At 38.8% G+C, this 16,292-nt stretch overlaps 1 protein-coding gene across 2 annotated transcripts in view; it reads left to right on the forward strand.

Moving 5' to 3' along the window:
* LOC117297859 (receptor-type tyrosine-protein phosphatase T-like) overlaps nucleotides 1-16,292 on the forward strand; it is a 51,659-nt gene that overhangs the window by 14,083 nt on the left and 21,284 nt on the right. For both annotated transcript variants that reach the window (XM_033781023.1, XM_033781024.1), the window contains exons 14-20: nucleotides 821-1,126; nucleotides 2,212-2,523; nucleotides 3,915-4,208; nucleotides 5,585-5,811; nucleotides 11,508-11,577; nucleotides 12,919-13,025; nucleotides 15,510-15,714. In XM_033781023.1, coding sequence (XP_033636914.1) covers nucleotides 821-1,126; nucleotides 2,212-2,523; nucleotides 3,915-4,208; nucleotides 5,585-5,811; nucleotides 11,508-11,577; nucleotides 12,919-13,025; nucleotides 15,510-15,714 — 1,521 coding nt within the window. The remainder of the gene's footprint in view (nucleotides 1-820; nucleotides 1,127-2,211; nucleotides 2,524-3,914; nucleotides 4,209-5,584; nucleotides 5,812-11,507; nucleotides 11,578-12,918; nucleotides 13,026-15,509; nucleotides 15,715-16,292) is intronic.

Genomic DNA, 16,292 nt, shown 5'->3' on the forward strand with positions numbered 1-16,292 from the left:
ACTTCTATTTAAAAACAATTGTATTGTATTGTACTGTATTTTATTCCGAAACTGGAACAACCCAATAACCCTCGGGACGTTAACATTAGTATATAATAAATAAGAATTAGTGAGGAAGTCTTGAAGAAAGGTAGGAGAGTTATCTTAGAACAAAAACAAACATTGGTTAAAGGCAGTGGACACAATTGGTAATTACACAAAATAATTGTTAGCATAAAAACTTACTTGGTAACGAGCAATGGAGAGCTGTTGATAGTATAAAACATTGTGAGAAGCGACTCCCTCTGAAGTAACGTAGTTTTCGAGAAAGAAGTAACTTCCACATTTTTGATTTCAAGACCTCAGTATTAGATTTTGAGGGCCCGAAATAAAGCATCTGATGAAAGCACACAACTTCGGTGTGACAAGGGTGTTTTTTCTTTCATTATTATCTTGCAACTTCGACGATCAATTGAGTTCAAATTTTCACAGGTTTGTTATTTTGTGCACATGTTGAGATATACCAAGTGCCAAGACTGGTCTTTGACAATTACCAAAGGTGTCCAGTGTCTCTAAACCTGATCACACAGTTTGATTTTCCTTTTAAAATGGTAAAAACAAAAATTTCATAATATCTTCGTTTGGATAATAAATAATTAAAAAGATTTGTTTTTATACAGAGCTTGAGTACAGTGCGCTTAAAAGCCACCACGCCAAAGGGTCTATACTCTAAGGGTCTATTAATAAATCAACCAAGATGTTATCACTCCATTTAAATTTACCATTCCACAATCTTGCTCTTGTCGTTTTCGATAGCTTATTTTGATTTGCTCCCCCACAGATGAGAACCCAGTGCTTGGTCTTGGAGTCATTTCACATGGTCCTCAAAGTTTGACGATTACATGGGAGCATGATCCGTGTGTTTCAAGGTACTCACTGACGTATGAATTGACCAACAGAGGTCAATGTGGTGAGATTACATCTCCAGTAAAGACATCAGTTTCCGACCCCTCCAGCGGGCAAACGTCTCAGTATTTGTCCAGTCTCGAGCCATTTTCTACGTACACGGTTTACATCGCACCTATATATCAGAGCAACATAATCGGTCCCGAGTCCTCAGCATCTGCAATTACTCTGGATGTCGCAGGTAAATGGAATTCATTGACTCAGTGAACAATGCGCAGCTATTTTACATGGGTCTTTTCTGTCGGCCATTTTGGCAGTCAAAATGTACACGAAGGAATTGACTCGCAAAATTGTGAACGTGCATTGTTCGAAAGGTGCAGTCGGCATTGTGTAATATGGATCAATATAATAACTAGTATTTTTTAATTTGCTTTGTTAAATGAAGCTCTGTCTATTTAAAACCTTTATTATTCTTATTATTATTAATTTCTGATCATGAAACAAATAATACTTCATAAGGGAACTTAATCATTGTAGCTTGCAAGCCTGGTGAAACCTGTAACAAGGATGCTTGCAAAGTGAACCAGAAACACCGGAGTTAACTCCTACTGTTCCATGAAAAACAATCTGGGTTCTTTAACATGCACTACCAGTCTTAGTGCAAGGGACCTTAATGTCCAATCTGAAAGACAAAGCGATTGTGGTTCAGTATCTTGCTCAGGGACACAATTGCCACAACCAGGACTTGAACCCTTTGCTGATCAGAAACACCAGTGCTTTTATTATTATTATTATTATTATTATTATTATTATTTTTTTTTTTTTTTTTTTTTTTTTTTATGCAAGTCGCCAGACACACAAGGCCTGAAGGCCACAACAATTGTTTGTTTTTTCCAGAGGCCGTTGCCACCTACTCCTAGGGCTGAAACAGGGTAACCCCTTTTACAGTCCATACGGATGTGTAGGCTTGGGTGTCATCAGCCTGAAGCCTGGCCGGTAGAGCAGAAAGCACTACCTCCCCAATTTTACGTAGCAAGTGTCACGACCGGGATTTGAACCCACACCCTGGTGATCAAACACCAGAGCTTGAATCCGGTGCTCTTAACCGCTCGGCCATGACACGCTTGAGTCCATTGCTTGTCAGCAGCTCAAACACATAGTAGCTGCATGCGTTCTTTATAACTCTCAGCTGCAAGTAAGGATGATTAGCCTCTCAAACTACTATTTAACCCCTCGGCCACGACATGCCTTAGACATGTTAGAGACGCTGAAACGTTTTTTCAACGAGCCATTAATATTTGTACACTTTTTTCCTCACCTGCCTAGACCCAGACCCTGTCGCCCTATCTGTGACGGCTGCGAGTCCATCGCAGATTCTTGTTGCATGGGATCCAATATGTGGAGCTATTGACTACAAAGTGGACTACGTACTGAAAACCTTAGACAACTGTGAATCGTATGAAATAACACCATCATCAGTGTACACCTCCCCGCCAGATTGCCCCTGCACATCAACATCAGTTTCTATATCGGGTCTTCATGCTTACTCTACTTACGTCATAAGAGTTCAAGTACAAGTAGTTGGCAGCTCTTCGTATGGACGAGAAGAAACGGTGGAAGTTACCACTGATATGTCAGGTAATATGTCACCACAAGAGCACCGCTTTAAAGGCACTGAACACAATCGGTGATTTCTCAAAAGATATATTAGCATTAACACTTATTTGGTCACGGTCAACGGAGAATTCATAATTTTCAATAACCTCTCTTTCTGTACAAAAATGTATATACTAAGCGCCTTGAGTACCTCGTTGGTAGATACGTGCGCTATATAAGACTTCAATATTATTATATTATTATTATTAGCTGTTGATAGAAACGACTTCCTCTGAAGTAACGTCGTTTTTGAGAAAGAGGTAATTTCTTACTAAAATATTTGAATCTGAGAAAGACTCGAGCCTTTTTCAGGCATCTGGAAGCATCACACACATTTTGGGCAATAATGGTGTTTTTTTCTTTCATTATTTTCTTGGGAATTTGAAGACCAATTGAGCTCAAGTTTTCACAGCTTTGTTATTTTATGCATGGATCAGGTTGGGTACACTAAAGCCGTGTTTGCATTGGACCAATGTTTTACCGAGACAGTGGTTAACATTCCAAAAGGGGGAACTTACCAGCGTCCCCACTTGGATTAATGACATGGGTAAACTAACTGACACGATCGGTAAAACACATACCGACTAACTTAAAGGGTCTAGGTACTTTTTGTAGGACAAAAAACACAATTTCCACAGATTTACACTAAACTTACACAGTTTGAAGATAATATTACTTGCTGAGTTGCTGTAGTTTTTGAGAAATGAGCAAAACAATATCATGAAAATAATTTTCGTCTGACGGTGATCATGAGACGAAAATGATTTTAGCATTAAAAAATGTATTTTCATGATATTGTTTTACTCATTTCTTAAAAACTACACCACTATTATTTTGAGGTACGCTTTCTACTATCATTCTTCAAACGGTGTAAGTTTAAAGTACCCAAAATCCTTTAAGACAAACATAAGAGGGCACTATCGCAGTGACCTTTGACTGGGGTGCTTGACAGCGACAATGCAATGAGTGCAACCGAGCTTCCGTCCGTGTAATTAATGTGTTATCACACAATCACGTGGCGCGGCAGGTAGACCGGGGGACTGGATCTGGCTTTTTATCGGGACGGCTTTTACCCTGATCGCGTTCGCATTGGAGATTTAGGCTCGGTTAAACTAACCTATTCAATCTAACCGGGCACTCATGGGTCTGTTAAACTACCCATTTGGGTCGGGTATGTTACCTGGGAGGACATTTTCTGGGTTGTTCGCATGGGACTTAAAATGGGTTAGTTACCCATTTGCTCGGTTAGTTTACCCAAATTAAGTCTAATTTGAACAGGGCTTTTGTGAGAGTATTGGTCTTTAAAAAACAAACAACCCAAATAATGACACACTTCATTATACTGACTTATTGCAATACATTGTTTACTATAGAACCGACTGCAGCTCCAACTGATGTACGTGTACTGAGTATTTCAGAGACTAGTCTGAGTTTCTCTTGGAGTGAGCCACCATGTGGAGGTCGAGGTGGTATCATCACTGGGTACTCATATAAGCTGACTCAAGTAGGAGCTGACAATGAAGAAGGCCCGACCATTACCTCAAACACAGCGGTGACGATCAGTGGTTTAATACCATACACTGATTACAGCTTCCAGGTTGCAGCCAGCACCAATATGGGTACTGGACCGTTTAGCAGCAGTCTTAATACAAGAACGCCAGAAGGAGGTACGTAACTCCTTCTTAACCATGCCTAAGGCCAAATATAAAAAAAATACCAGTTGATCGTCCGGATTTTTCAAAAAAGAGGAGGATGAGGGCCTTACTATTTATTATATAACACCCAACAGATCCTTGCCATTTGATTGGAGGATTGTCCGTTACGTGATAGCAAATAAAAGTACCATTGCACGCTGAGTCACTCACCGTGCTTTTTCGTTCCATCCGAAAAGTACCATTGCACGCTGCCAGCATGAAATGGTACTTTTCGGATGGAACGCGGAGCACAGATACAGGTTCCTGTCCGATCATCACATATACCTCCATTGTAGCATTGATGACATGCACTCAAGCACATCGGACCCCACATCCCCAATGGGCAAGCTGAAATAAATGTTAAGAACAACACAGAAACAACGCGAATAAAAACAGTCAATGCTTTTGTTTTTAAATAATTTTTTTATGTAAATTGCTATATATTGTGGAAGTGTCGTGGAAATGTTTCTGATTAGCAGAGTGTGGGTTAATTCGAATCCCCAACTTGTGTCCTTAAGCAAGACACTTAACCATTTCTTCGCCCTTTGGATGGGGAGTAAAGCCGTTGGTCCCATGTGTTGTGTAAACGTATGTAAAAGAACCCAGTGCACTTATCGAAAAGAGAAGGGGTTTGCCCCGATGTTCCTGGCTGGTTTGGCAGCATTGCGCCACAGCATCTTGTAAACCATTACATGTTGCTAAGAATTAGGTCTCATAACTCAAACTTCGTCCCACTCACCTTGCAGTAAAAATACCTGACGCTTTGCATCCTTTGGCCAAAGGTGCGTAATAAATACGGTTATTATTATTAATATTTTAATATTTTGTTTTGGGTTTTGGTCATGTCGGTATGCCAAAGTACGGAGCTCTGGAAGTGCAATCTGAGATAATTATCGCAGAATACAGACAACATAAATGTAAGATGACAACATCCTGATAATATTTGCTCAGGATGCCGACATTTTGAAAGTAGGATGACGTTTTGTTTTTTTTAAATCATTCGAGGTCTGAGGAAGACGGAAGCCTATGTTCAGGATGTCACAATCCTAATATGGGTTCTTGGGAAGTCAACATCAATGTACAGGATGTTGTCATCTCGAAATAACTTATCTCCAGAAGTCAGCATCTTACTAGCATGATGTTGAGATCCTTAAAGGTAAACTATATTGGGAAGACAACATCTTACTTTAGGATGACATCATCTCAAGATGTTGTCGCTCTACGTTTATGATGTCACCATCCTGCAGTCAATTAACTCGGGACCTCAATAAGTGTGATGGAACTTCCAGAGCTTCAACCCAAACCTACAAACCTATACAAACTAATTCAGCAACTGTAATGTTTTGTAGTTCCTCCTGCACCGATGGACTTCAACGTCAAGAGCGCTGATGAGAGTTCGATAACTGTGGAGTGGAAAGAACCAGATCCTCCACATGGAATCATACTCAACTATGATATCTCTTACTGGCCATCCATGGAAGTAGAAACATCAGCAACCGAGGAGACGGACATTGGTGTGACGTCATTGAGCTATCGCATAGAGGGCCTTTTGACAAATGTCAATTACTCCATCAAGGTCAGTCTGTGTATTTATTACTTTGTTACAATAGTGATAATTTCGCAAAACTGTTAGATGGAATTCATTCATTCATTCATTCATAATTGGTTTATTATTTTAAAAAACAAATTCCCATGGCGTCCGGAGGTCGAATTACAGGAAAATATACAGAGATTAAAAAAATAAGAAAAAATCACACTATTTCACATTATTTAAGAAATAATTGATTAAGGAGAGACAAATATTTACAATGTATAAAATAAATTGTTCTGAAAGTTGCGGAAAAAAAAAAAAACCTGGATAAAAAATATTGCTGGCACAGTCAAAGGGCGCATAAAAAGCTGCATTCTATTGCAATTCAGTTGTTAAAAAGGCGTGTGAGGTGATGACAGAGAAGTCAGTTTGACATTGGACATTGAGCATTGGTGTTTGTTTGTAGAGTGACTGCTTAATTTCGATATTGGACATTAGGCATTGAAGTTTGTTTGTAGAGTGACTGCAAATTTGAGATGTTGGGCATTGATGTTTGTGCAGTGCATGCTCATAATTTTGATATTGGACATTGGGCATCGATGTTTGTTTGTAGAGTGACAATAATAATAATAATAATAAATAATAATAAGACTTGTAATGCGCACATATCCACCCTGCTGGGTGTTCAAGGCGCAGTAAAACCAAAACAAAAACAAAAACAAAACACAAAGAAAAACAGACACAACAAAATTAGTCATTGAAAACCTGTGACATAAGATAAGTTTTGAGAAGAGACTTGAATTTTGCGGTACAAACACAAGATCGAAGATTAAGTGGTAGAGAGTTCCAGATGCGTGGCGCGGCTGAAGAAAAAAGACCTGTCACCCCATGAGTGTCGAGACTTGGGTTCAATGAGGAGAAGCATGGAACTTGATCGAAGATTCCTTGATGGAGTGTAAACTTGAAGCAGTTCAGAAATATAGTGGGGAGCCTTGCCATTTAGAGCTTTGTGGACAATGAGCATCAGCTTGAAGATGATTCGTTGAGAGATAGGGAGCCAGTGTAGTTGTTTCAGAATGGGGGTGATAGAACAGGATTTTCTAGACAGTGTCACAATGCGGGCAGCAGTATTTTGGAGCCGTTGAAGTCGGGAAATCTGGTTGTTAGGTAGACTGTATAGAAGAGCATTGCCGTTGTCAAGACGAGAAGTAACAAATGCGTGAATGACCTTTTCAGTGGCACTTTTATCCAAGTACTTGCGAATCTTACCTATATTCCTGATGTGATATGATGATAAACGAACAATATTGTTGATGTGTGGCTGAAGTGTCATCGATGAATCAAAAATAACCCCCAAGTTCCGAGCTTTTAGCGAGGGAGCTATCCGAGCATCACCGATGGAGATGTATGGCACTGAAACCTTAGTTAACTGTTGACGTGACCCAAATAAAAGGAACTCTGTCTTATCATCATTTAACTTCAGGAAGTTTTGTTGTGTTCAACGTCGAATCTCTTGGATGCATTTCTCAAGTCTTGCAATAGATGCATTGGCGTTTTCTTGAGAAGATTTAAACGTGATGTATAGCTGAGTGTCGTCTGCGTACACATGGTAATTCAGATTAAATTTGAGGATGATGTCACGAATCGGTAAAGTGTACAGCGTAAACCACTGCGGGCCGAGTACCGACCCCTGTGGCACAGAGTAGTTCAAAACAACAGGGTCGGATATCGCAGTGCCAATACATACATGCTGAGTTCTATTGTGGAGATACGATTTGCACCATGCTAGGGCTGTGTCCTCTATGCCAAGGTGATTCTGGAGCCGAGAGAGAAGGATGTTATGATCAACAGTGTCAAAAGCAGCACTCAGGTCTAGCAGGACTAGTGCTGTAAGGTTACCATTGTCCATAGAAGAGAGAATATCGTTGCTCACACGGACTAGTGCAGCCTCGGTCCCATGGAAAGGCTTGTATGCTGACTGGAACACGTCGGACAGGTTGAAAGTATGAATGTGATCAGAAATACGTGATGACACTACTCGTTCGATGACTTTTCCAAGATATTTTAAGTTTGCAACCGGTCTGTAGTTTTTAAATATCTCCTTGTCCAGGTTTGGTTTCTTGATGAGCGGCCTGATGTAGGAAACTTTGAGGCTATCGGGGAAACAACCAGAACTGAGAGATTCGTTTACAAGCTTAGTGATGTAGGGTACAAATATATCAATGTTTTGCTTTATCATGGATGTTGATACTGGATCCAGCTCACAGGATTTTGAAGGAGATTTCATAATAACCCTTTGAATCTCAGCAACAGTGGCAGGCTCAAACACAGATAGTCTACACTCTGGTTGAAGATGTGGCAATGTCTGCGGCACGTTGTAAGGGACTGATGAAAATGATGAGCGGATGTCTGAAATCTTGGTGACAAAGAATTTCTGGAACTCGTTTGCTAAGTCCTGGTTATTGTAGGTGGATGGAAGGACAGGGGTTTTGGGTTTGAGCAACAACTTACCAATTATCTTGAAGAGCTTCTTTTGATCTCCTGAGGATTCTTGTACTTGAGATGAATAATGGATGATCTTTGCCTGGTTGATCAAATTCCTAACTACTTTACATTGGTTGCGATATTCTTGTCGTTGTGTTGCCAATTTGCCATTTTTCCGCCACTTCCGCTCCAGTTGACGACAGATCTTTCTCGCTGTACGAATATCATCATTGAACCAGGAGACTTCAGTTCGGACCTTGACTGATCTCGTTTTCCAAGGTGCGTATTTATCCAAGATGTCACTGACTGTACTCTCATATTGGCTGACATAGGAATCCAAGCAGTCATGATCAACTTCTAGATTTGCTAAATGAGTGCCTATGTCGTGGAACACTTCGGGAGGATTCACATGTTTCCATTGTCGGCTCTTTATAGTGACGGTTGGGACTTTGGGCTTGCACAGACTCAAGTTACACATGACTGCATAATGGTCAGATAATCCAGGTAGAATAATAAAGTTTGAGGCAATTAGTGGGGAGATTTCACGAGTTATGACAAGATCCAAGCAATGACCGAGACGATGAGTTGGCTCCTTGATATGCTGGGTAAGACCAAAAGCTTGAAGTAGATACTTAAACTGGTTTGCATTGGTGTTGTGGACGTCATCAACATGAATGTTAAAGTCGCCGGTGATAATGATTTCCGATGGATGAAGCAGATATTCCAAAATCAAATTCTCAAACTCCCTTAGAAAACTTGAGAAAGTCACATGTTGGCCGTTTGAATCCCTTTCAGGTCTGTATACAATGACAAGTCGAACAGATTTAGAGTTTCCGGAAACTTCAGCATGAAGAGATTCAAAAGTTGTGTACTGGACGTCATTACTTTTCACAGAGACAGATAAAGTAGATCTGTACAGTATTGCAACTCCTCCACCAGTCTTGTGAGGTCTTGGGATGTGATGAAAGTAGTAGCCAGCAGGCGTACATTGACGACATGTTAAGTTGTCGTCTGGTCTCAGCCATGTTTCTGAAACGGCAACAAGGTCCAGATCTTTTTGCAGAACAAAATCAGCAAAATCGTCATACTTGTTACAGATGGACTGTGTGTTTAGAACACAAAGGCTGAGTTGAGATTTGGCTGTAGTCACTGGTACTGGAACAGAAGGGAGTGTAACTTCGGGTACAGGGGGTTTATGAACAGTTCTACGGCGACCAGCTTTTTTACCACGATGTGTAGGTCGGTAAACAGTGCTGGGATTAACAAAAAGGCCAAGGTTCTGTAATGATAATATACAGGAAGGCAGCAGAGTTGTAGCACGTGTGGATGGGGCATAGCGGAGACTTAGAAGCTTGTTCCGTGAGTAGGAATTTGCAGAGTTTGGACTAGCTTCTGCTGAGTTTGAGTTATTTACACCTTCAGGGCCGGGATTTACAGCAATGTCACCAAAAATCACAATTTCCAAATGAAAAGTGGCTGGGGAGTTGTCATAGTAAGAAACAGGGCATTTCAGATATCTTCGATGGTGGATGAGGCCTAGATGTGTCTTTGGCAGGATGCAAGCACCAGACACAATTGATGCTGATGGAACAAAGCTGACCACAGATGAGTCAGTACAGTACAATGGTCTAGCAAGCAGAGAAAGAATGAAAAGGATACTTACCTCCATTGTCCCCAGATGGGCGAACAATGTCCATGGACTAGGTGGATGACTGCACAGGATGCAGCCACCTAAGTGTTTGTAAGCTTTATACACCAGAATTCTCAGCTGAGACAGTGAAAATTTCCAACAGAAAAACACTATTTTCACAATTCAGATGACTCCAGGATACACAGAAAAAGTCCTGTAGATTCCAGGTGTAGTAACAAATCCAGTTGTATAAGAATAAAAACACAAATTGAGCAATTTACTAAGAAATTAGCAAACAAACACAGAGCTGATTTGAGTGGCTGCTGTCAGGCGCTCAGTCTTAAATTTTAATTTTGAATTGAATTGATACTGGATAGGCATTGATGTTTGTTTGTAGAGTGACTGCTTGAATTGAATTGATACTGGATAGGCATTGATATTTGTTTGTAAAGTGACTGTTTAATTTTAATATTGGACATTTGGGCTTTGAAATTTGTTTGCACAGTGAATGCTTTATATTTTTATATTTTTATATAGGACATAAGACATTGAAGTTTGTTTGTAGAGTGACTGCTTGAATTGAATTGATACTGGATAGGCATTGATGTTTGTTCGTAGAGTGACTGCTTGAATTGAATTGATACTGGATAGGCATTGATGTTTGTTTGTAGAGTGACTGCTTAATTTCGATATTGGACATTAGGCATTGAAGTTTGTTTGTAGAGTGACTGCCTATTTGAGATATTGGGCATTGATGTTTGTTTGTGCAGTGAATGCTCATAATTTCGATATTGGACATTGGGCATTGATGTTTGTTTGTACAGTGAATGCTTTATATTTTGATATTTTGATATAGGACATTATGCATTGAAGTTTGTTTGTAGAGTGACTGCTTGAAGTGAATTGATACTGGATAGGCATTGATGTTTGTTTGTAGAGTGACTGCTTATATTTTGATATTGGGCATTGATATTGATATGCGTTTGTAGAGTGACTGCTTTATATTTTGATATTTTGATATAGGACATTAGGCATTGAATTTTTTTTTTGGGGGGGCGACTGCTTATATTTTGATATTGGACACTGGGCATTGATGTTTGTTTGTAGAGTGACTGCTTATATTTTGATATTGGACATTGGGCATTGATGTTTGTTTGTAGAGTGACTGCTTATACTTTGATATTGGACATTGGGCATTGATGTTTGTTTGTAGAGTGACTGCTTATATTTTGATATTGGACATTGGGCATTGATGTTTGTTTGTAGAGTGACTGCTTATATTTTGATATTGGACATTGTGCATTGTCATTTGTTTGTACGGTGACTGCTTATATTTCAATATTGGACATTGGGTGTTGATGTTTTTTTGTACAGTGAATGTTTATATTTTAATATTTGACTTTGGTCATTCACTCGTATACAACCTGTGCCTGCTTTTCTTTTTTCTGCTCTCCATACAAATAGACATTCACATACGTTTGTACAGTGAATGTCTACTTCTTATATGTGCCAACTTTGTCAATTATTTGTCTTATAATGCAATTATAGGTTCATCATCAAACTGTGTGAATTTAAGTGACCACGGTATTGTATAATACTATCTAATACTATCTTCAAACCTATAAAGGTGCGAGCTACGACGTCTGCTGGTAGCGGTGTTTGGAGTGTTGCTGTCACATATACAACAGAAATTGGTGGTAAGAATTCTTGGAATTATAACTTTTATAAATCTCTCAAATCAATCAATCAATCAATCAGACGTAATTTGTATAGCGCCTACATCCAAAATGTGCTCAAAGGCGCTGAGGCACAGAAGAAATAACAAGTCATTGATGGTAGGCCTCCTGAAACAAGTGGGCTTTCAGAAGTGTCTTGAATGTATTGAAGGATGTTGTGTCCTTGATGTGATTGGGAAGTTTATTCCAGAGTTTGGGTCCATACACCGAGAAGGCTCTATCGGCAAAAGTGATGTGACGTGTTCTTGGAACTACAAAGTATGGTGAACAGGAGCTGTTTGACAAAACTATTGAATATACCACACAAACAAAACATTGTAGTTTGACTGGTGGAACACGCATCAAGTGTTGTCCATCTACGCTCCAAAGTTTAATATTGGTAACACAGGCCTACATAACTCGTTTTTTATAAGGGCAAAGACACCATGTCATTTTCTTCTTGGTAGAGGGCACCCTATGAGACAGCCTTTAGTTTCTTCTGGAGCATTTCAAGCGCACCAAGGCAATGACAAGGGGGCACGGAGGCAATCGCCGTCGTTGCAATTGCCTTCGTAAAGTATCAAGCTTTGGATAACGCCTACTATTAAGTTGTGGACCCATGCGATCAATTTATTATTATTGTTCTTATAGATGGTTTATTTAATCTGAATAAAAAACAACCAAAAGGTCGACAACATTCAAATTGGCAAAGTTTTTACAGAGTTAACAAAAAATTGAATTAGCAATAAACAGGCAAAATCAATACACAAACACAAAAGTTGTTGGTTTTCTTTTTCGTTTTGTTTTTTCAGAAAATAAAAATTAGGTTAAAGCTGATATTAGCTTGCACACATTTTTCAGCCTCTTTTCCAAAATAATTGTTTCCCGCCTGATCGTCCAAATGAGGAAAGGTCGTGTCCTGGGGGTCAAATGCTGGTGTCCACATTGTTGACCGGTCCACAAATTTATTTTCAGAATTTTCAGAGTTTCCGTTTCTATTTTGTGTAGATTGTGAAAAACAATTCAAAATTACAGGGGGTCTATTTGTGGGTCATATAAAACAAATGTTGAGTACATGTCGCCTTGCGTTGTCGTAGATCACTCAGCGAGGTTTTTTTCCTTTTCTGGAGGCTTCCCCATCTTGAAATAGAATAGTCCAAATTTCATGTCTTCATTATATTCTGCAAACAAAACTCATATGCATCCAAATTTTATATAATGTAAATATCGACTAATCCAATAGTTTAAACTTTTTTGCTTAAAGGGTTATTTTCAACAATTTAAATTCCTCGTTTGATTTGATGATCCTGATTGTACCCACAGTTCCTGGTCCAGTCGAGAATCTTCGGTCGACGGATCAAACTGATATGTCAATTACCTTGGAATGGGATCCACCGATGAACCCAAACGGGCAAATCATGAACTACATCGTATGTATTGTGTTAACAGTATTTCCATGAGTTATAAAGTTGTCATTTGACTTGTTGATTACACTAAAAAGACTGCAACAATGGTGAACAAGCTCGCTAAAGCAGCGTTAGATTTAATAAGACATAAGAAGACATACATGTAAGACAAATTGAATTATCTCCAATAAGAAGAAAATACATTGCACGCACAAGTATTAAAGCCATTGGACACTTTCGGTAAACAGTTGTCCAAGGCCCACACTTCGTGTATCACAACTTCTATATCAAATAACAAACCTGTGAAAATTTAGGCTCAATTGGTCATCGGAGTCGGGAGAAAATAACGGGAAAACCCATCCTTGTATTCGCACTTTTCGCACGTTTCGCCATATCATGACATGTGTTTAAAATAAATCTGTAATTCTCGACATCGAGAATTGATAATTGTTTTAAAGTCACCTGGAAGTGGTATTTTTTCAAAATAAAGCTTTTGTCACTAATATATGTGTTTTGATGAGTGGAATGTGAATAAACAGTTAACTAAGGTTTTAAAAAATCAGTTCTTATGTTATTTACAAATTTAAGAGTAGACCCCGACCCGAGAGAGCGCTGTTCGTGACGTCAATCGAGGCAGACTTTGCCTGTAATACGTAAACACAATTGCAAAGTACATGTACGGACCAAATCGTGAGTTTTTACGTTTCATACCAAAAAAAAATTGTTTTTTTCCGGCAATGCCGACCGGGTGTATTGCTGCTGAACGCAGAAAAACACTTTTTGAAATGTACCAACTCACGACTTGGACGTACATGTACTTTGCACGTGTGTTTACTATACGCATTGCAGGCAAAGTCTGCCTCGATTGACGTCACAAAAGGGGTAGGCGGAGTCAGCCCCCCCAAACAACTTTATATATTTTTTAAACATATAAATCGTGACAAACAATTACTAAAAAAATTGTTTTATTGTTCGTAAGCATATACTCTTATGTTTGAAAGAGAAAAAATTATATTTCCAGGTGACTTTAATGTTTTCTCCAACAGTAAAGCATTTCATGGAATAATATTTCAAGAGAAGTCTTTCACCATTACCTTCTGTAAACCCTGCAAGTTATTTGTAAATCTGTGAACTTTTTTTTTTCTGTTCCGAAAGTGTATAATGGCTTATACGTCAAAAAGTAACCATACAAAAATAGCACAAGATACAACGCACAAAAATTAACAAATACAAACAAATAGCCCAGCAGGCCATGCATTTACAACAGTTATACTGAGTTTTCAAAAGCTAACACCTCAAACACCCTTTTTAGACGGCTATGTTTGAAAACTATAGTCTCATAAATATAATTTGTTTATACTGTTACACTGATGTATGCTTAAAAGCACTGTATACTCTGTACTTTTCCTGAGTTCTGTGGGGAAAAAATCCACAGGGAAAATCACTTGGGTGGGATTCGAACCCACAACACTTGCATTGCTAGAGCAGATGTCTGTAGAGGAAGTTCAAATCCTATGTGTTAGCTGAGGGTATAATACCGCAACAATTTAATAGATGTTGGTTTGCATCTGGGATGAAGAATATAATTTGTTTTTACATCGGTGTGTATTAAGCACTGTAAACTCATCACTTTCCAGGGCCCAATTTCATAGAGCTGCTTAGCAAACAAACTTGCTTAGCATGAAATTTCTTCCTTGATAAAAACAGGATTACCAACAAAGTTTCCACGTGATTTTATGGATGAGCAAACAACAGCTTAAAAAAAGGTAACAAGCAATATGCAACAAATGGAAAAATGGTTGGTAATCCTGTTTTTATCAAGTAAGAAATTTCATGCTAAGCAAATTTGTGTGCTTAGCAGCTCTATGAAATTGGGTCCTGTAATTTGCCTTTGGACTTTTTTTACAGAACTCGGGGGAAAGTACTGAGAGTGCATTGCTTTTATACACATCGGTGTCGCATCGGTGTCACATCTGTTAGATTGTCATCATGGAAGCGTCGTGGCTGAGCGGTTCAGAGCACCGAGTTCAAACTCTGGTGTTTATGATCAGCAGAGTGTGGGTTCGAATCCCCAGCCGTGACACTTGTGTCCTTAAGCAAGACACTTAATCATTGCTTCGTCCTTCTAATTCGACGTAAAGCCGTTGGTCCCATGTGTTGTGTAACGCATGTAAAAGAACCCAGTGCACTTATCGAAAAGAAAAGGGGTTCGCCCCGGTGTTCTAGGTTGTGGCTGCTTGAGCTCAAATTTCACAGGATGCATATGTTGAGGTACATCAAGTGAGGAGAGTGGTTTTGGCAATTACCAATAGTGTCCAACGTCTTTAAAGCTGCCATGATAGTATTTTTTCAAAATTAAAGTTAAAATCAATTTTTTTTTTACCTCCTTATTTGTTTGAGAACATCATTTTCTTCCATGAACTATCAATGGAATGAGGTAAGTTCTACTAATTAAAGCGAATATTTATGAGTTAAAACTCCTCTCAATTTCAAACACACTGACTATAGGTGGAGTACAGAGCTGTGGAGAAACGTCACCAGGCGGACTTTACTGCAGATACTGCGTACATGAATAAGGAACTAGGAAATGAGTTACAGGCTACAATAACCAATCTCGAACCAACAACTAGATACAAGTTGAAGATTTCAACACAAAACCAAATGTTCACCAGCGATGCAGCAGTTCTCGAAGTATTTACTAAGCCACTGGAAAGTAAGAAAATACTTAATTTTTAAATAATTTTTTTTTCTGATTATATTTAAAGCTGTTGGTCAAAATTGCTTTTCAGTAAATAATTTATGAAAAATGTTTATAAAACATGCTATCAAAGAATAGTAAGTTTTAATTATTTGAAAACTGGTCCTTCAAATGGGTTAGCATTGGAATGCGTTAGTTTACAATAACATGCTTGATTCCCTTTTGATTTAAAAGTTAGTTTTGTATGTCACTTGCTTTCGAAAGTCGTGTGATAGGCCATCAAATGACCTTTTTATGTCAACTGTATGACATAATAAAACTTGCTTCCACCATCTGTAAAAATAATGGTTGGTCAGTATGGAACCAACCCTCCAGAAATCTGCAAGTCTGACTCAATGATGAAGTTTAAAAAGCCTGATCTGGGGCCAATTTCATAGAGCTGCTTAAGCAAAAAAATTGCTTAAGCACGAAAGTAGCTCGCTTATTTTACACATGTTACTGGCAACAATTTCATGCCATATACATTGCTTGTGACTGGTATTTAGCTGTTGTTTACTTTGCATAACAATTGAGTGGAGTCTTGGCCGGTAATC

Source organism: Asterias rubens, chromosome 12 (genome assembly GCF_902459465.1).
Source record: "Asterias rubens chromosome 12, eAstRub1.3, whole genome shotgun sequence".
Taxonomy (NCBI): Eukaryota; Metazoa; Echinodermata; class Asteroidea; order Forcipulatida; family Asteriidae; genus Asterias; species Asterias rubens.